Genomic DNA, 21,771 nt, shown 5'->3' on the forward strand with positions numbered 1-21,771 from the left:
GGGGCCCTTGTCAAAAGCTGCAGCAGGAAACAGCTGACACAAGAGTATCCTTTTACGCGCCTGCCTTCCGAGATGCCAGGACAACAAAGTTTCAAGCCTGGCCCCGCAGCCCAGAGCAGACACCCCCTAGAAAGGAATGTAGATAACTGGCAAAAGGGGCAAACGGGACACCAGCTCTGCTCGCAACAAGAACATACTGGTTCTTTCAGCACAGACAATTCCACTGGTGTTGCTCCTTGGGTGCCACTAGCAATGAGAATGCCCTCGCTTTGTCTTTAAAACAAAAGTTAAGTGAGGGAATTGTTTTCTTATTAAAACACACATTTACAGGTACACTGTACAGGACAGGTGTACTACGTCTTTTTTTTTTTTTTTTAAGGTTTACTAAGCTTCTTCAAGTATACCAAGTTTACTAAGTACAGGTTTACTAAGTTTCCTTGGTATACCTACACTACCAGGTGTAGGTGAACCAGGTGTAAGTGTATGCAATGGCTAAAGCTTTCATGAATTGACAGAACAGAGGTCAGTGGTGTTACTGAACACCTCAGAATATTCACAGGTAGGCTTCTGTTGCTGTATTCCCTGCCAACACCTGAGAGATGGAAATCTCACACTCCGGGGGGCCAGTCAGAGGGCACTGAGGGGCCGAAGGCAGTGGATCACTTAGGTATCACTGGCGCCTTCACTGGATGCCAATTTGCTCCTCATTCCACAGCTTTCAAGGGCTTGGAATTCATTCCAATAAGGGTGGGCTTCAATAGCCAATACCTCAGAAGACATGACACCAAACACCCCCTCCCAATATGACCACACTCTGCAGGTAGGGGGCCCTGGCAAATATCTGCCCTCCAAAGCACCTGTTTATCCCTCGGGCGCAGTAACCAGCGGGTGAACCCCATTCAATATTTATCCCCGTGGCTTTCACAGATCAACGGTCCAGGCGAGGCAAACCCTCTTAATTAAAACTGGAGCTTGCTTCAAAGGGCCCCATTCAGGCCGTCAGTCAGCGCTCGCGGGACAAAGGAGCCGGGGTCATGTAGCTGCAGGGAAACCAGAGACGGACATGCTTTTTCGACTTCACTTTCCCTCCTCCTCTTTTTCCACCTCCAACCATCCACAGCTCTAAATCCAAGCCACACACCTGTGGCAAGGTAAAACACAGTTGTGAGAGTTCAACCATTCCTGAGATCTGCATTCTGAACAGCATTCTATGGCTGAGCGGGTCTAATAATTATGATTATTTAGGAAGATAGATTATTCAAATTATCCCAAAACAGCCTCTACATACCTTTAAGGAGATTGTTTTATTTGATGCATCTAGATTGATTGGGTCTGACTGCAGCAACGCATCTCCGAAATACACTCTGTTGTCGGTTTATTTGCCCCACCCAACTCAAACTAATGCAGTCCAATAAACAGCCCTGTAATAAATCTAGAGCCTAAATCTAGAACAACTAGCCAATTAATTGAGGATCAACAGAAAATGATCAGCAACTATTTTGATAATTGATTAATCGTTTCAGTCATTTCTCAAGCAGAGATGCCAAACATTATGAGCTTTTCAAATGTGAGGATATATATACACGATAGTAAACGTACAATCTTTGGTTTTTAGATTGATGGTCGGAAAAAGCATGAAATTTCATTATCATTTGGAAAGGACCGTTTTTTATATATATATATTTTGTTTATTTATTTTATAGACCAAAAAATGGATCCGCTAAAATATTAGTCAGAGTAATCGATAATGAACATAGTTATAAGTTAAATTCCGGTTGTACTTTTGTTGTTGTTGATCCAATCCACTCAGATCTATCTCTTAAATGGATAATCTGTAGATCATTTGACTTCATGTAAAATAAATCAGAATATCATAAATAAAAACAATTTTTTATCTAATAACAGCTGTTCCCACACACACACACACACACACACACACACACACACACACACACACACACACACACACACACACACACACACACACACACACACACACACACACACACACACACACACACACACACACACACACACACACACCTTATGGAAATATAGCTTAGTATACCGTTTAAATCAACCTTGCATGTATTTACTTTAACTTCTGTTAAAACAAACTTATAAAAAACGTATGTGCAATGTTCAAATTTGTCTCATTCTAAGCCTATACATCTTTGAGACTTTAACCACAGTGTTTGTCAATTTGGTGGTGTATACTGCCGCCCAGTGGTGTTAGTGAATGGTAATATTGACCCCATTGCTGACATAGTGATAAAATAAAAATAAAATCTGTGGTCTAAAAATAGCTATAATCTACTTGACCAACAACATCCATGAGAGGGTTAACCAATCTGTGTTTCTGTGGGCCCTTTATGACACCGACTGGTAAAACAGACCTTTACCCAAAGGGGATTAATAAAGTAATTATTTTTCTTTTACAACAGACATCTCATAGCAGGACAAGCACATGTGTAACTTATGACAATAAGGACGGCTCCATTTCATTTCAATGTCTTGGTGAACCGTACAAGCGACCCAGCGTGCACATTGGACCTTTTTTTTTACAGCAGATATTTTTACATCAAGTTTTATGTCATTGCAGTAAAAGCACAGGTGTAACTAATAACATTCATGATGACTGCATTTTATTGAGGAGTCCAATTTACCTAGCCTTGATGTTGCAAATGCTGGCTCACAGGAATGGCTTTACTGAGACATTTTACTGAACTCATTTACAAAATTAGTTACACATGTTCTTTTACTGCTACAACAACTCAAAATGTCTGCCTTGGAAGGTCTATTCAATAAAATTTGATTTGTTTTTAGAGATGCACCGATAGACCGGCCGGTGACCGGAATTGGAGCGTTTTCACGTGCTCGGCCATGACCGGCGTATAAGTTATACCAGTTACAGTTCTCAAGGGCGCACGCACACACGGACGCGACAGCACGCAGTCTCTTTTTCCTTTCTCTCAACTTTTCCGCCGTGTGTCGCGCGTACCCGCTAGCGGTGAGCGCGTGTCCGCGCTATTCTTGCACCGATAGCGAACCTCGTGAATTAACCTGCAACATGTCAGCTGTTTGGAAATTCTTCAGCGTGTGTGCAGAAGATAACAAGTTTGCAATATGCAACGCATGCAAGGAAAAAGTAGGGCGTGGAGGGACGACACCAAAAACCCAAATCACATTTTTTAGTGTGATATTGGATGTGAAAAGAAGGAAATGGTTCTAACGTTGACCTTTAGATGTGTGTGAATATCCCACACCAGGAGTAATTTACATAGTTCTATTTTATAGTGATCCATGATCTGTTCCAAAAATTGTCTCTGTTCTGTGCAAAATGTTCTATTAAAGAAAATAGACCGATAGAAAATAAATATTTGCGTGTGCTGTAAAGTGGTTAGAAAAAATTAAATCGGAATCGGCTGGCCTAACTATGAAAATCGGAATCGGCCTAGAAAGTTGTAATCGGTGGATCTATTTGTTTGGTATTGATTCCACAATTTTTTTTTGTTAAACAAACGCTTTATCATAACTGAAACTTGAAACCATTTTTTAAATGAAAGTATGTGTAAAAAAAATCTCCCTTTTGAAAATAAAATATCTTTTTCAATACCGTAGATAAGCAAATGTACACGGTTTGATAACTGTAAATTGTCATCCTGTAAAACCGGTATACCGCTGCAACCAAGCGGCAATCTCCGGTGCTGAAAAATGAATCCAATAGAGTGCCCACTTGAGGCTGGCTCCAAAAGGGAGCCAATCCCTATAGACCCCTATGTTAAAATGGCCAACTTTACAGCAGAATTAAACATGTTTACAGCCTGGTACAAAAACAACAAAAAAAACAGTTGTGGTCTCTGGTCTATAGCCAACTTACCCCCTTCATGACAACTGTGCATATTTTACTGTTACATGTCAAAATGTCTTCTGAAACATGCCTATCCAAATGTATGGACAATAATTCCCCAGTGTATCAGTTAAGCCATATTACTGGTGTAACTCAGCATCTATGTCTGCAGTGTACTCACACAGCATGATGAGGACAAACCAGGTGCTTGGCTGTTTAGCTCTGTGGACCTCCAACTCTGAGGACCTGAGGGCTCATGTTCCAGCCCCAGCTCATCATCATCATCATCTATGAATATCACTCCCCGGTCCAGACGCGGCCTTTTACAGCTCTGAGGAACAAACACAGAAACTTTACTCCACTGAGCTGCACATTAACATTACTCAACCACCAATATCTGAACCCATCGCCAACCTGGCCTCTGGGGGTAACGGCCAATATTTCTGGGGTTCCGGTTTGCGCATATTCAAAAACCTGTTAATATCCAAGTCTTTGATCATGTTTAAAAGTAGCAGCGTTTCTCCTTCTTATCGGGTCTAAGGTTGTGTGTCAAGCTCCTTTTGTATGAAAACATGCAACTGATTTGGACACAGACATAAAGAAGAGTAGCTTCTTATTGCATAAGTAGTGCAGGGCAGGGGTAGAGAAGATTAATTGAAAGAGGCACGGAGCACGCACTCACGTGTCACTCAAGCAGTCAGCAGCTGGCACGCGCCACCGGTGACAAGAAGCAGAACGCACAGAGCAAAAGTCTGCTGTCCTGCTGCGTACGTTCTCTACTTAATTTTACAATCCTTTTAATCTATATAAAGCCGCGGCTTGCTGGTCTGATGTGCAGGATTTGGTGAACATTGGGGTGGACGGATCCTGCCATGGGCTCCTGTATCAGGCGGTGGCACACAACTTGCATCTTACTTTAGATCATCTTTTACTATTTCAAAGTGCAACCCCGCTTTAGGTTTTCTTTTCCAGACATTTTCAGTTAAAAAGGTTTAAATCCCTGCCGCCAAGATGTCATCGATCATGGAAAGTGAAAATTAAATCTGTCATGGGGCAGTTGGATTTATTAACGCACTTTTAAAAGATTTATTAAAAGCTTCTTTCTTTTCACATTTTTTTTACAGCATTATATGTTGATATTTATTTATTTATTTATTTATTTATTTATTTATTTATTTATTTATTTGGAGAAAACAGGTAGTTCTATGTAAAATCAGACATTGAGCACCCCGACATAGCCAAAATGGCATGACCCTCATTTCATAACGCCTCTGTGAAGATTCGCCTGAGATTGGCAGTCGAATCAGGCTCCTTTGATCGAAGCGTCGAATATTTATTTTTTTAAAGATTATTGTTTGGCCTTTATTTTTGATAGGACAGCTGAAGACATGAAAGGGGAGAGAGAGAGGGGGGACGACATGCAGCAAAGGGCCACAGGTCGGAGTTGATCCCGGGTCTGCTGCGTTGAGGAGTAAACCTCTATATATGGGCGCCACCTCTACCAACTGAGCTATCCGGGCACCCAGCATTGAATATTTTACTATTCGGGGTCAAATATATAATACAGTACATTCAGTATAAATGTACAACAGTTTATACAAAGCATCGACCTTGTGTTCGGCAGGAGTGCGAAGGCGTTTCTTATCTGGCTGGAAATCATCGTCCTTCTCGCAGCCAGAGCCGAGGAGGGACTGGAACTTCTGAGACAGACGAGAGGCTATAGACTGTTCCTTGGGCTGCGACTCCTCTGGTAACGGTACTAAAACACAGTGCAATAGGTAAAAAAAAGAAATGTATGATACAGTAACAGAAATTAATTTTATGGTAAGATTAAAGACCAGCAAAAATGTATTGCTTGAGGTACAAGATTAAGACCAGCTGCTTAATGCTAAAGACAAAAGAGAGACAAAAATCCAACACTGGTCAATCCCGCTTTTTCCAGTTGAACCTCACTCAGAGCTATGTGTGTGACAAAACAGTACGGGTGTCACGGTCTGGTGCACATAGCCACACGCAGAATACACGGTATGTAGACTGTTGCACGGAACCAAAGTTCACAAGCGCAAGTTTGGTGGGGAAACTTGTAGCAGGACGCCCTTAGTGACATTTAGCTCAACAAGGTGATTGGCGTGCGAGTCAGTCACACTATGGCAAGCGCAAATAAAAACCCTGGAACTGGAAGACAATGCCTGTGGGTTCCCCGTAGGTACAACAGCACTGGAGAGAGCGTTGTGTAGAAGACGAGGAAGGTGTGTCGGCGTTGCTCCAACTTTGTGTATGTGAATGGAAACACAGAGAACGTGTTAGAGCTTATTCGACGACATCACCCAGATATGCCATATCAACACTCCTCTAAACGCACACGTTTTCTTTTATATTACTGTATTTATTTTGGATTTTTAAATTTCATAGCATAAAAGATGCTTCTCAGTTTTATAGCCTATTGTAACAGTTTTATAACAAAAATAGTTTACCAAAGTTGCTTGCCAGTTGGCGAAATGTTAACCCAGTTCCCAATACCATGTACCAAACTTGCACCGAACCGTGACTTCTGTGTACCGTTACACCCCTAATCGGAGTGGAAGTAATCAGGATTTTTTTTTTTTTTACCCTGATGAACAGAAACAAGACTTTTTAATGTCAAAGCATGGAGAAAGTTCCACAAATCAAACTACTAATTAACTAGAAATATAAAACCACAAATAATTGCTATTTTTATTTGATATCACAAGTAGGGATGCACCGAATCCAGATTTTTGGGGTTCGGCTGAATACCGAATCCACTGGTTAAGATTCGGCCAAATCCGAAACCGAATCCTACTCCCACCCTCAGTCCATTAACACATTTAACACGTTTGTTCGGTGTAGGGCTAGCAAAGCTGGTAATGGTCGTCTGGTTAACACCAGTTTTTAGCTGGGACTGTCCTTCCTTTGCCGTACCTGAAGATGCTGCATTTTGGCTGCTGTCTGTAGATTCCTTCATGCACAACTCGTATTCTTTCGGATGTTTCATACGCAAATGTTTTAACAGCGGTGATGTTGTGTATTGTTTAGGGTCCTCGCCACCATGAGACAAATCGGCATTGCAAATTGAACATATAGTTCGACTTGAATGGCCTTCTTTTGACTGAAAGTACTGCCAAACAACACTTTTTCTGCTCACTGCAACCTCCGTCGAGGTTCCAAGCGAGCTCAGGCGATACCAAAAAGGTGACGTGAGAACCTGCAGACTACCGATTGGTAGGAGAGAATCGTCACTAATCACTGCGTCATCACTGCTAGCGACAGACGGGGGGTGTCTTGAACAAATCCGCCTTTTTTTTTGCTGCCTCCAGCTTCTTTTGAAACTAAATTTGTCTTCTGGCTGTGGCAACAGCCACCTGCCGAGAGTCAAAAACAACACACCTTCGACGTTCTGTGTGTCGCGTTAGGTCGTGGCAGTTTACTGCGGCGTCACTATGACGACCAGCCACGCTCGCCTCAGGCACAAGGTGGTACTAAATCTGCAACAGAAAATGGAGGACGGGGCACGGCGGCCTAGTCGAGCCGAGTAGAGTCGAGCAGGTACCATGTAATGGAAAAACGCCATTCGTTTACATGTACATTTGGTGTGAATCCAGTAAAATAAAACCAAAAAAAAATTTCTCTCTATTTTAAATTGTGCTTCGGGGGAGACTGGTTCAGGCAAAAAGAACAGTTAAGCATGTTTCAAATGCTACCACAAAGAAAATGAAGGACTTACTATGTTCGGGGGCTGGAGGTAGCGGCTGTGCCGTGTCTTTGCAGGGTGACACGGTGAGGTCCACAACAGCAGGTGTGGCTGCTATTGTAGCCGCGGTACTGCTGGCATTGTTGTGGCACACACACCGACAGGGGGTGGCGACATCTGACTTCTTATAGTCTCCACACTTTTTATCTGACTGGCTCTTGTTCTCCACAAGGCTTCCTCCATCTTGTAGTTTAGCTGCCAACACACAATGAAACACAGATAGAACTATCAGTGACTGCTATAGGCCATACATCTAGGTGACACTGCCTGCATAAGACAATTCTGCTCTAATTTATCTGTGCACCAAAGCTTTTTCATTTGTTAATGGATACAAGTAGGCCTACATGCCTATACAATTGTTTTCGGTTTCTTTGTCCTCAGTCAGAGCAGACATACCAAACTGAGCCCGTTGCCATCCCAGAGCCGAGCACAGCAAAGCCAAGCTCTTTCCACTTCCTGTGGGACTCTCCAGCAAACAGTGGTTCCCATAGTTCAGCCCTCGTACGATCTGCAGTAAAAGATACAGACACAATCACTAAATGACAACTTCACACATAGTATTGCACGATTTCAAGTACTAGTGGGGTGTTTTCATTCTGAGGGTATATGTACCTTTTTCGTGCATCATTTTAAAGACAACAACCCACAACACAATCCAAGGCATAAACAGGTTGTATACTCTATTCACCAATTATATATGAGCTATCATATTTACCTTCAGTAACTAAGGGTTTGACTCAGGTTCCACATACTGCATCAATCTGTGCCATTAGACAGTAATGCATGATTTTATATCTACTGACATTAATAGGCCATCTGGGGCTTTTCTGTGTGGAGTTTACATGTTCTCCCTGTGTTTGCGTGGGACTCGACCACTTGACCAAAGCACAAAGACATGCAGGTTAGGTGAATTGAAAAATCTAAATTGCCGGTGTGTGTGTGTTGTATTGTGTGTGAATGGTTGTTTGCCTATCTACCATAGTATTACTTGTATGGCAACCCAATAATTCCCTTTAAATTATAGCAGGCCCACATGCTATGCAAGTCCACTCAACATTAACTGGTTAGTTTATTAAGTGGCAAAGGGTTTACTCACGGAATTCATCATAGCCAGCTGGGATGGGTATGCCTTGCAAGGGAAGTTGATCTTCACCCCTCCAATGGTGTACTCCACTGAGGATGTAGCCATGCTCCTGTTCCTGCACCACAGAAATGATACTATGATAAAACGGATAGCTCAAATAAAGCAATCTGATTGGTTCATAGCCGTGATAAAAAAATAAAAAAAAACATATACAACGTCTATGACATCTAATTTCTTTGTAAAATAAGTTACTCCGCTCTGAGAAAAAAAGACGTTACACTAACAAACTGATAGCTGGTGCCACAGAGGGAAGCTATTGCAGTACCATGATGATACATGCCTGGTTTAAAATCGGCAAAGTATCTCTTTAAGTTTATGAATATTTTCACCGCTTGCTTTAGCCTGCCCTTTCCGACAGGGAAACGGAAGCAGTTATCTCTTCAACGCAACCAGACTCCATTGACAAAAACTTTACTAATTTTACCTCATGAGAGTTGTACTGCCGCTGCCTCGGTCGGTTAGTTGCTGGTCTAGTTTGTTCGGTGTGTCTTTCTTTAGCGTTAAGTGAAAGAAATAGCCTGTGCTAGCTGCAAGGGTAGGCCGAACAAACGCCCATTAGCTGTGATACAATTACAACATATCACGGACTCAAGTGGGCTATTGCTTAAATATTATACAGACACATTGTACACAGTGTAACGTTAATGTGACTAAAGCCATTGTCACTTACGGCAACGCATTAACTCACAAGCTAAGGTACTGTAACACAGTATGTTAACTAGCTAGCTAACACACTTAAGTAACATACTGTTAAGATTTTGCCGACAGTTTAACAAACGTCATTTTTCACCTGTTTGCTGTCTGTGTACGTTGTCACCTAACCTAGAGTTGAGAGGCAGTCGTTTGTAGCTGTTAACGTTAAGCTTAACTGACTGCCTAGCAAGCGCTAATGCTACGTTTTCCACCGTTACTTTGATTAATTACTGGTATCCATATCCCATGGTTAAATTGGAGACCAGTAACGTTACTGTCAAAATGTTCTGACAATATAAGCGACCAATTTAACAAACACAAGCTGTTTAGGTACCCCCTGCTCTCCCCATGATTATTCCCGCTCTCAAAAATCACATTTGAGTACTTGAAAGGAAGCTGGTCATATTACATGTTAGGTGTTCCTACAGCTGCTTATAAAATAAAATGTTTGTGAACCACCATTAATTACAAATAAAAAGCACACTTTCTGTATTTTCTTCAAAACATACTTTGGAGTAAATTCTCATCCTGTACGTTTTCACTGGGTACGTAAAAATACCAAACTTGTAATAAGTGGACATTTTTACGCTTTTATTTCGAAAGGTCAGTGTGGCCTGCTGTTTGCAACTTGACGTTTGACTAAAACCACAACGGAAGTTATATTGGTAAACATCCGCATAGGGCCCAAGCATGGATGTATACCTAAAACATCCATGATGTATACCCATGATGTATACGGGTAAAGTCTTGATAGGGCCCGGTGTTCCAGTGTTTCACAGTTTAGTCCAAATTTGTATACCTCCGTTTCCTGCTCGTTTTATCTTGATTTGATCTCAATGGAAAAAAATGCATATTGCTCCAGGACATAGTAATGGGGCAGTGATAACAAAAAATATATATTTTGTACAGGACTGCACCAAAACAGGATAATATACTTGTAACGGACAAGGTAGTAGAATGTATGATAAAAAACAGCAATATCAAATATAGATTAAAGCATTAAGACATCTTATTCTAATAAGGTGAAAACAAACAGATATACAAAAATACAAATGCTTTCGGTATGAAAAATACAACTATGTGACAAAAGCAAAAAGGTGAGTGGGGAGCCTATTTTTGTAAGATGTGAATGTGGGCTGTTACATTTTACAGTCTTATAAATGCAGAAGGCATTAACAATTAAAAATAAGTCACTAATTGCAAAGCATAGGAATCACTGTACTTCAGAGTGCTTTTTATTTAAATAGGTTCATTTCCAAAGTGTTGTTCACATTTACACTGTACACATGCACTTTAGGCTGTTAGCACAGCCATCCGAATCAGGGATGCCATTGAGAAATCTTAAAAAAAACCAAAAGAAAACACACACATAAAAATCAGAGTAATCCCGATCAAAGATTACAGACTGTATTTGCAGAGAGAACGTGTCAAACATCAACATTATCACTCCTTGTACAATATTTTAACCAATCCATAATGCTACTAATTTCTCTTAGAAATTGCACTTAGCTCAATGAAAATACATCATGTAACAAGGTTTTACAAAGATTGAGACATCTGTTATATTTGTGTAATGGTCATTATTATTTTGCAGTGAATATTTCTCATCTAAAAATCATACACTGTCTGTTCTGTAACAAAACCATCAGAGGTGAAAGGGGGCTACTCTACTCAGATTAATGAGGATTCTCTTCTACTTATGAAAGTTAAAATTATTTTACCTCAAATATCCTACATTTGCTGAGACTCAAATCATCTCATTCATTCCTAGTTGCATCATTTTCAAAAAAAAAAAAAAAAAAACACTTATCAAAGATAATAAGGTCACCATAATAGTGCAAAAATATTCTCTTAGGAAGTCCATGCGTTGTGTGTTTACTCACAAATGAGCCTTGTGCATACATCCGTAACCACCATACAACTAAAGCTGCAGCATGGAGGGACAACAGCGTCTATATGGAAATGCCAAAGAAACCTTTGAGGAAAAACAGCTATTGCCTTGTTGCAAACAAGATAAATCAAAGTAGCAGGATGGACCGTTGGTGTGACACAATCCCGTATGTAGAGCCCAACATGCTTGAGATGGAGCATTTTTCTCACAGATGTATGGTTGAACAGACAATGTGACATCACTACACTGATACATCCAGTGCAGCCACAATGGAAGTCTGGCAGCACAAAATATTGACAAAACATTGATTGTAAACATCAGGTTTTGTGTCGGTTCCTCAGAAACAAAGTCTTGTTTTTGTTTTTTTAGAGCCATGGACGTAGCAAACTCAGAGGGGAAAAATGCATCATTGTAGAGGCAGACATACCAACTTCTGCTAAAGCTTCAGCAGAAGGCTGCTGAGAGGCATTGTCAGAAATATAGAAGCTATGTGCAATTAAAACCTTCCAATTTGAAACCTCAAAAAGGGGCACATGTGTTAGGTCACATGCATACTCTTAAAGAAGAAAAATGCTACTGCTAACACCAATATATTTATATATCAATATACACAATGTAGTAGCCTACTGGTTTGTGACTGTAGCAGCACCTTCAGTTTAAATTCAAGACAAATCTCCAGTGATTAAATAAAATACATAAATATGTTTGTAACAGGGTGTGCACACACAATGTTATATGGAGTGAATCGGAGATGAAAGCTGTGGTGGAGCTCATCTAAATTTTCATGTTTTATCATCGAACAATAAAAGAAGGTTTAAAAAATATATATTTTTGTTTTAAATGAACAGTTTGACGTACTCAATCTGAACAATAAAACGCATTATATTTACACAAGCATCGTTAGCCATACTTATTTCTTACAACGGTTACCAGAAAGAGGTGGCGTAGGACACATTTAATCAGCATTTCAGGTATTTTGAAACACAAAGACACAAAAGGTCTTTTGAAAATTAGCACTCCTTAAGTTTTCAAAAGACTATTGTACTGGTGCTAGCACGGAGAAAAGTCTTTCCACAACAATTTCACTGGAGACAAGGTTGATAGTGGGAGGCGGCAGGTTGATGTGTGTGTGTGTGTGTGTGTGTGTGTGTGTTTCAGCACACACACACTGTGGGCTTGTTATGCTTCTGGAGAATAGGGGAGACGTTATTGGAATCCTTCTGTTTTTTCTCTGCGTTGTGTTGGACTAGCGGCAGCCTGTTGGCAGTCCTGCGCCTGGCCTTCTTAGCCGACAGGCCGGATGATGAGCCGCCAATAGTTCTTTTGCTGTTGGGTGTCCTGCTGCCAGTTGTCCTGTCAGTGGGACTGGACTGACTGGGCAACTCAGCACTACTGTTAGGACCCAGTGGAGTCAAGGTGAATGCGTCAGACAGAGTCATGTGGTACAGGCTGTTGCTTCCTGATAGGCCGTCCCGTCGCTCCAAGGCAGGGAGGAGCTCGCACATGGCAGAGAGAGAGTCTTCCTCTTGAGGCCGCTGCTGGAGAACAGGTTCAAAAAAAATAATCAGTGAGGACAACTAAATTAATTAATTTATTTATTTATTTATTTATTTATTTATTTATTTATTTATTTATTTATTTATTTATATATATATATATATATATATATATATATATATATATATATATATATACATACATACATACATACACACATATACATACATACATACATACATACATATATACACACACACATACATACATACACACATATACATACATACATACATATATACACACACACTAGTTTCCAAAAACTGCAGTGACTTTTCTTTACAAATATAGCACTTTCTGACCTCACCCCTTTTGATGTATACACATTTTTTCCTTACATGTTAACCTACATGAGAGAGTGTTAGAATTTGGCTTGATTAACCAGAATGACCAATCCTTCAAGAGACAGGGGCCCTAAACGTTTACCCATATTGGATGACCACCCCACCTAAAAACACAGATATCTTCTTCAAAAACAAAACATAACCATATGTTTTTTTGATCATCAATGTCACTGGAGGGACAGTGGGGAAAATCTTAGGGGTGGGAATCACCAGAGGCCTCACGATACGATATCATCATGATACTTATGTCACGATACAATATTATTGCGATTTTAAAGATATTGCAATATTCTGCAATATATTGCAATTTATTACCCTTTTTCCAACTTCAAATTTTTCCCGATTTCAAATGATGTCCCCAAAAGAAAACTTTGTCAACATCTGTTTTATCTAAAAAGATACATTTCTCGGTTTGTTCCTCTCACTTCAATTTTACTGCTGCAAAATGGGATTGTCAAGCAGACAAACTGACCAACACATATATAATAAAAGATCGATACTTGGCGTCTGTGTATCGATACAGTATTGCCACGGAAAATATTGCGATACTATATATGCTATATCGATTTTTTCCCCCACCCCTAGAAAATCTCACCATGTTTCATATGCTGCAGTTTCAGAATGCCTGACCCCCGACACCCCTACTGTCCATCCATTTTAAAAGGCATGTCTTATTTTGAAAGAAAGCTACAAGAAGGTAAGGTGTTCTACTTCTCAGATGGTTGTGCAGCAATACAATACAAGCCTTCCAGAACCTTTGAATTGGAAGATTATGGTGTGGAAGCTGAGTGGAGCTACTTTGCAACTGCTCATGGCAAAGGACCACGTGACGTGACAGTAAAATGTCTGGAAACTAGAGCTAGTTTACAACGCACATTTCCGATCCAAACACAGAACCCACATCAATTGTACCTCTTTGCTAAGTTGTAGGAGAGTTTAGTTTTCACATAAGAAACTAAATTTCAAACCATAGAGATTTAGTTAGAAGAAAAAGGTTGAGTAAAAACCACACTTGCAGTCTAAACACGGGTAAGGTGTTGTCTAATGCCCACACACATATACACACTACAGGTGAGTATGAAAATGAAACTATGCAAAAGAAAGTCCTGCACAATGTCAGCCATATGTTAATTGGAGATGCAATGCTTCTGTTATGAACCTTTATCAGGCATCGACTATGTGGGAAACCAACACTTTCTCAACTTTCTAAAATGTTGAAAATTAAACCAAAAACCTACTCTAAATTAAAAAAGGTACACGCTTTAATTTGTTACACTCGCTAATAATTTCTCAATGTCCCACACTGCGGTTCATCATATGGAAATTCTTGGGTGCAAAATAAATTCTGAATCATTTCTTTTTCACAACAATTTCAAAATAAGAGTGTATTGTGTTTCTTTGTGCGTGTTTGTTGTCATCCTGCACTCACCTGAAGGAGAGGAGTGTCAGCGCGGGATACTGAGGTAGGAGGACACTGGGACACCTTGGCTAGGTCCAGCAGCACCTCCTCAAGGTGCAGCGTGTCCTGGGAGGTCCCAGGCTCCTGCAGGGCGATTACAATGGCGCTGGTGTTGTCAGCACGCAACATGCGCTGGCGCCACCGCAGCAGAGCATGGCTGACAAGCTGCCGGGCACTCGATACCCCACATGGTGCCTGCAGCATGATATGAGGTGGACATTATTCTGTTAGATTATTATTCAAATAGCATTCTATTTTTTTACGATTATTTTTGGGGCATTTTAGGCCTTTATTTCTATAGGACAGCTTAGACTTGAGAATGACATGCAGCAAAGGGCCGCAGGTCGGAGTCGAACCAGCGGCTGCCGCATCGAGGAGTAAACCTCTATATGTGGGTGACCGCTCTATAGGGGTGCAAGATATATCGACTCAATATCGTTATCGCAATATCACGTTGCGCAATATTATATCGAGGGGTGCAAGATATATCGATGCAATATAGTTATCGCAATATATTGAAAGTGTCGCAATAAGCATGCAATATTTTGTTTATTTTGTGGAGCGCTGCGTCCCGTCCGTTGGCTGTGTGGCTTAGTTGAGTTTGATTTGGATCTCGCTTGAAACGCTATAATGATCATGTTTCATGTAATCATGTAATGACATATAATGATTCAGTTACCGTGCTACTTGTACGTTAGTACAGGTCAGCGCACAGGTCCACTACATGACAAACCCTATGGTGCGTACCACGTGTGTGCATATTTCGACAGAGTGACAGTGTAAGTGAAGAAATTGATAGAAACAACAAAACGGAACAAATCAAAGAGAAAGAAAAGTTGTGTCCTGTTTTCTTTCTTTATTTATTTTATACTGTCCAACCAGTAAAACATGTCCTGTTCTGTAGACATGGTCCTTATTTATTTATGTATTCATGTTGGACCAGTCCAATATGACTATCAGTTGAAATAAACCTTGTGTTGTAAGAAAACTTGTTTAATTTGTTATGATGAGTTTCCCCATAACTTTTGTAATTTTACATATGTTTAAAAATAGCGAAATTAATATCGATATCGCAATATTCATAATCGATATCACAATATCACATTTTGTCAATATCGTGAAACCCTACCGCTCTACCAAGTGAGCTAACCAGGTGCCCCATTATAGGGCATTTTGATCATGTTTACTTATCTAATGTTTAGTCTACAACAGACGACAGTCCAGGTAGGTAGGAAAGGAAGTCATCCATCTATAATGATCCAAATTGATAATGCTATCATGCTATAATGCTAACAAGTAACCTACCCTTTACAGTAACAAGTCTTTGATGATGTAGCGCTCCACTCACCATTGCCTCATTGTTGTTCTGACACATGGAGATAGCCTCTTGAGGTGGCACCATGTTCCACAGACCGTCGCTGCCCAGGATGATGTAGCGATGTTTTCTGGGATCAAGGATCACCACGCTAGTGTCTGGCTCTGGAGAAACCACAAACTCTCCGCTGTAGAAGTCATAGCTCCACAGATCACCTGTTGCAGAGAAGAGAAACTTAGCTAAAAGGACCACTGGAAGACCAATGGCTGTTGACCATTGAGGCCCAAAAACTCTTGAATGAGTTTCTTTTCCTACCTAGAGCTCGGGCTACTGCCAAGAATGGTATCTGGTCAATGACAGTGCTCCGACGGACTGGGCCGTTGTGACTCAGCCTTGGCCTCTTCCAGACCACCCGGTTCACTCCAGACTTCTTGATAACACTGTTAGCAGATAGAGAGGGGGAGAGAAGAAAGAAGCTGACTTTGAGCAAAGTATCCATAAATTTCAGAAAGTTTTAGATCATTATGGGTCGGCCGCAACAACAAGGATTACACTAAACTGCTAGCTTATTAGGGACACAGAGCTAAAGCTAATGTGGATTAGGGCTAGAGCTGGGCAATATGGAAAAAATCTAATATCACGATATTGTTCACCAATACCTCAATATCGATATTGCGGCGATATTGTAGGGTTGACAATTGGTGCTTACAAAAAATATTTACTCAATGAGATTTTTGATAAATAATCATCATTAATGTGTATATAATAAAGTAAGTGGGTTAAGGCAAATAATAGAAAAGCTAGAACAGTCTGGTAAATTCAAACAATGACATCACTTTACTGTAATTCAGCCATTAAAACCAGGAAAAGACAACACTTATGTCATATGACGATATTAAGATATCTAAAATCTAAGACGATATCCAGTCTCATATAATGATATCGATATAATATCGATATATTGCCCAGCTCTAATTAGGGCCTTTTCAGACCTGAAAGTCCATCCATGTTTTTGTTACACTGTATACATTAGATACAGTTAGTTTTGGTTTCACATTGCAACTAGAAGGGCACTCAGAGAGCACAGACCTCAGCCAAAGCCATGCCCTAGAGGCACTCAAGTTCCTGCCCGCACCCACAAAACAATATTTGTGCTTTGGTAAAACAGCGCCCCTGCCAGCACATCACTAAAAGTTCTGACGGAGAATGGTACTTCAGCATAGGAGACACCGAGAGGAATTCCAAATCAAAAACCCCACAAAATGATAATAAATTCATATGAAGTTCTGTGACAAGGGAAAAGCTGCGAACATCAGGAAGACACCGCACTAACTCTATAAAGCGCTGTGTTGTGTCAAAGTGGTGTTTGTGATAGAATGTTCCTCTTGCCGCGCCGGACTGTGTTTCTTCTCTGTCCATTTTACGTTTATAAGAAACACGGTGGTGTCTGTGAGAAGAGGGATGAATACTTGGGATAGAATTAAAAAAATAATACTAATGCTATGTGTTTTCCAAATTACAGGAGATGCTTGGACAAAGTCAGAAGAGATGGTGAATCTAACTTTATTGGTACTTTAGGTGGTAGAGCTGCGTTGTCATTTTCCTTATTACCAGTATTATTTCCTTGTTTTTGTTGCTGATGAAATTTTTTTTTACTTAGTAGGTGATTTGCATTGACAGGTTGAGTTGAGAATGAATTAAATTTGCATCCTCCCACACATATAAGGATAATCACATATCCATGTATACTAAAAATGATTGATGTTAAGATACCATGGCCCTACTGCCCAGGCCTAATGTTTGCTGTAATATGATTTTAAAGCAGCACAACTCCTCACTAGCTATATCATACTGCATTCTTCTTGCATTCCTAACAACATGAATAAATCAAATGCACCATCTTTACATCTTGCATTATGTTATGCAGTAAAGCTGGACTACATACAGCAACATGTGTAGGGTCCATTTGCAAAATAGTCACCACTTAAAGCACAACTATAAATCCCTTTTAAAGCTGTGGAGTTACCCCTGTCATGTAAGCATAACAGTTTTGTTATTGTCAAGCCATCCTGGGGCATATCACTAAAACAACATCTTATCAGTAGACATTCCACAGACAGTATAAGAGACCTTACCCCTTGAGGTAGATAACATTTCAATCTGCTTTTGTTCAAAAGAGATGCTTTTTGTTTACAATCACTTATTTTTTGTAGATTGGCGTCGTGAGAATGAATAATAAATAATAAACTATTATTTGTCTTGTTCCAAGAAATATCCTTTGAGAACACAATTAAATTTAAATACAATGCAAAGGAAGGGTGTTTTGTGGAATAAGCCATACCTCCCTCCCAGACCTTCAATACGCTCCCTCTCTCTGGGTAGTTCAGGTTTGTGGTCTTGTGTGACTTCCACAGCTCTGATGAATGGGACTGAGGGGTCATCCTGGATCCCTAGAACCACTGCCGAGTCCCCAACGTGGGCCACATACATGCGATTTCCTCGTATGAAAACTACACTGGCTGTGGTGCCCGATGTGCTAGGAAGGCCTGTGAGTGTCTTTGGCCATTCGGCTGAGAAAATGAAAGAGGGAAAATTAATATATATATATACTGAGCTTTAACCTGTACTGCTTATAAACATCTCTGAACCACACATTCCAGCACAGCAAAATGATGGGCAGCAAAGAAATGCTCCTAAAATTGATTTTGTGTTTATCTTTTGTTAATCTCCATCAAGATTATTTGAATGCATTGGGCCTGACGACAACATTGTGACCTTTAGGTTAGTCTATTGGATGCACTATGTCCTGGAGCAGTCTTTCCGATGTAATCAAAGTCACACATGCGCTTTTACAGACATTGTGTGTAGACAGCATGTGACAAGCTGTAAAACAGCTGACATGCCCAGGCATATCCCGGCAGTCAGCAGGTGATGTGTCGAAGTCTGTTCTGTAAAATGCGTAGCGCCCCCCTCCGTAGTTAAGGTTTGGTTCGGGTTTAGGTAGGGGGGGAAACAGATACAACACCGGTGTCTGTACGACACAGCACACACTGGCTATTTCACGATTCAATGTTTTGTAATGGGCAATAACGAAATATGTAACTCTAACGAAATGTCTAAGTGTATAGTGAGTCCAAGAAAACAATAAAATTGGCCGACTACTTTACGGAACTTAAACGTGAACAGACTTCACAATTGGTAACTGCTTGCCTGTGTCCGATGTGGCAGGCTCTGTTGTTGTTGAACCGGTGGCTCCTGCTACTTCGTTAGCTCTGTAATGCCTTTGGTTGCTAAAACTGTTGGCCCCATACATCATTTTACATTTAAATAGCAAAAGAGACGAATACTACACATAGTGCCAATTGAAATAGACAGGCCTTTTCGAAGATTTACATAAAACAGACAGCTGATAACATTGTATGTCATACTTTAACTTGGTACGGTGATGGTAAACTTACGTAGCTTTTTCCACATAGCGTGGTGGCAGGCTACAAATCCTTTGCGTATGGCAGAGCAGACCTCCCGGTCACAGTCAGACCAGAACCCCCGCTGCTTTTTCATGAACTCCCACAAATAGTCTCGTGCAAACTGCGCAGCCTCGCGACCTCCGTGCCCGTCAAATACTGCGAAGAACGCCACGGAACGGCGGGAAGGACTCGCATAGCTCTCCTGAGCTCGCGGTGGGCTCTGACCTCCCGATAAAGATGTGTCCACTAAAATACTTTGGTCTTCCGTTTGCACAGATTCACATGATGTATCTGAAACCTGTGGGGACACGGCGGTTTCACCAGTCCGGTCTGGATGCGTGTCCGCAGCCAGGTAATTGACCGTGCAGTCTCCCCCACTGCTCTCCTCTGGCTCTCCCGAGGTCGGCTCATCTTCTCCCGGCTCGGGCTCTACTATGACCTCGGTCACATCTTCCATGTATTTCCTGCCTCCTTGGTCGGTAAATACACTCACTCGCATCAATAATGCCTTTTCCATGGCTCCAAAAATAAGTCGCTCTCCAATTTGGCGGTACTGTTAGCATATAAAATACCAGGAGAGGAGAGTTTATTGCAGCGCAACGTCCTGCCTTTGTTTATGTTCGGGCGTGGAAGGCATGCTCATACGCGTTGACGTCAAAAAACTGTCTTCTTCTGCACGTAGACGTGGCAGCGCCAATGCAGCTGTTGCCCTCTAGAGGTTGGTCCGCGACCCCAAGCAGCAACAGAGGTAAATGCGCGTGCAGCACAAATGTATGAACAAAAACTGACTGAAATATTTTAACAGAATATAGGCCTATGTATTTTGATTTTAAATGAAACAATGACTTACAGCTTTAATTTGATGGTGATCACATTCAAGATTCAAGATGTTTAAGTATAAACGTGTGAAATTAAATACTTTTGCTGGGTGGCTCTTAGTCTGGATCAACAGAAGTACATTTCTATGACGTTATATAGGCCTACGTGCCTCATTCCTGAGCGAGTAACTGTAAGTTTTGAGCACAGAGAACTATATTTTGGAAGCACATAAAATTACGTTTTGAACAGGAATCAACACTTGCAAATCGTGGGATGACATGTAGGAAAGGGCCGCAGGTCGGAGTCGAACCTCTATATTTACCAACTGAGCTATCCGGGCGTGCTCTTCCTCGCGTTATCTTCTAATTCAATGTGTTTCTTTATTTTCATGACTATTTACATTGTAGATTCTCACTGAAGGCATCAAAACTATGAATGAACACATATGGAATTATGTACTTAACAAAAAAGTGTGAAATAACTGAAAACATGTCTTATATTTTAGATTCTTCAAAGTAGCCACCCTTTGCTTTTTTTGATAACTCTGCAAACCCTTGGTGTTCTCAATGAGCTTCATGAGGTAGTCACCTGTTTTCACTTCACAGGTGTGCTTTGTCAGGGTTAATTAGTGGAATTTTTTGCCTTATTAATAAAAAAAACAAAGGGTGGCTACTTTGAAGAATCTAAAATATAAGACATGTTTTCAGTTATTTCACACTTAAGTACATTGTTAAGTACATAATTCCATATGTGTTCATTCATAGTTTTGATGCCTTCAGTGAGAATCTACAATGTAAATAGTCATGAAAATAAAAAGGAAACGCATTGAATGAGAAGGTGTGTCCAAACTTTTGGCCTGTACTGTGTGTGTGTGTGTATGTGTGTGTGTATATATATCAGTCTGTTGTGGCCAGTGCTATTTTCTTCACTGTCACATGCTGGGGCAGTGGGATGAAGGTCGCAGACACCAACAGACTGAACAAACTGATTAGGAGGGCTGGTGATGTCGTGGGGGAGGAGCTGGACACACTGATGACCATGGCTGAGAGGAGGATGCTGTCCAGGCTTCAGTCCATCTTGGATAATGTCTCCCACCCTCTCTACGACACACTGGCCAAGCAGAGGAGCACCTTCAGCAAAAGACTCCTCTCACCCAGATGCACCACAGAGCGCCACAGGAAATAGTTCCTACCTGTGGTCATTAAACTTTATAACACCTCCCTCAGAGAGTCACACACCCCTCTCTGTAAGCATCTCATCGCAAACATAGACAATAGACAATCACTTCTGCTTTTTTTTTCGCACTATAATCATCTCAACAGACAATTCATTTTCTCTTTTTATTGCACTATTTGCACACATCTATAATACATTTCATATTTTATATATTATTACTGTACATTTGTTTTTATTATATATGTTTAAAGTATTGATAATATATGTTGTTTTTATTTGTTGTTTGT

The 21,771-nt window shown here is 40.7% G+C and overlaps 2 protein-coding genes across 3 annotated transcripts in view; both read right to left on the reverse strand.

The window, feature by feature from the left end:
- Window positions 1-9,838, reverse strand: part of brip1 (BRCA1 interacting protein C-terminal helicase 1) — a 94,465-nt gene extending 84,627 nt beyond the window's left edge. The window contains exons 1-6 of the mRNA XM_039821859.1: window positions 9,554-9,838; window positions 8,716-8,818; window positions 8,016-8,127; window positions 7,593-7,814; window positions 5,461-5,609; window positions 4,032-4,181 (exon numbers count right to left, since the gene is read on the reverse strand). Coding sequence (XP_039677793.1) covers window positions 4,032-4,181; window positions 5,461-5,609; window positions 7,593-7,814; window positions 8,016-8,127; window positions 8,716-8,808 — 726 coding nt within the window. The 5' untranslated portion in view covers window positions 8,809-8,818; window positions 9,554-9,838. The remainder of the gene's footprint in view (window positions 1-4,031; window positions 4,182-5,460; window positions 5,610-7,592; window positions 7,815-8,015; window positions 8,128-8,715; window positions 8,819-9,553) is intronic.
- Window positions 9,839-10,668: 830 nt separating this feature from the next.
- ppm1da (protein phosphatase, Mg2+/Mn2+ dependent, 1Da) lies at window positions 10,669-20,138 on the reverse strand. Of its 2 annotated transcripts, none has more exons than XM_039790856.1 (6): window positions 19,481-20,138; window positions 18,364-18,592; window positions 16,338-16,462; window positions 16,056-16,237; window positions 14,678-14,902; window positions 10,669-12,882 (listed from the first exon to the last, which is right to left on the reverse strand). In XM_039790856.1, exons 1-6 carry the CDS (start codon window positions 20,004-20,006, stop codon window positions 12,502-12,504), a joined length of 1,668 nt encoding a protein of 555 aa, XP_039646790.1. In that variant the 5' UTR covers window positions 20,007-20,138; the 3' UTR covers window positions 10,669-12,501. The 2 variants fall into 2 exon arrangements, with proteins under 2 accessions (XP_039646790.1, XP_039646781.1); XM_039790847.1 differs by having other exon boundaries at window positions 10,669-12,885.
- Between the last annotated feature and the right edge of the window lie 1,633 nt (window positions 20,139-21,771).

This window comes from Perca fluviatilis, chromosome 2 (genome assembly GCF_010015445.1).
Source record: "Perca fluviatilis chromosome 2, GENO_Pfluv_1.0, whole genome shotgun sequence".
Lineage (NCBI taxonomy): Eukaryota > Metazoa > Chordata > Actinopteri > Perciformes > Percidae > Perca > Perca fluviatilis.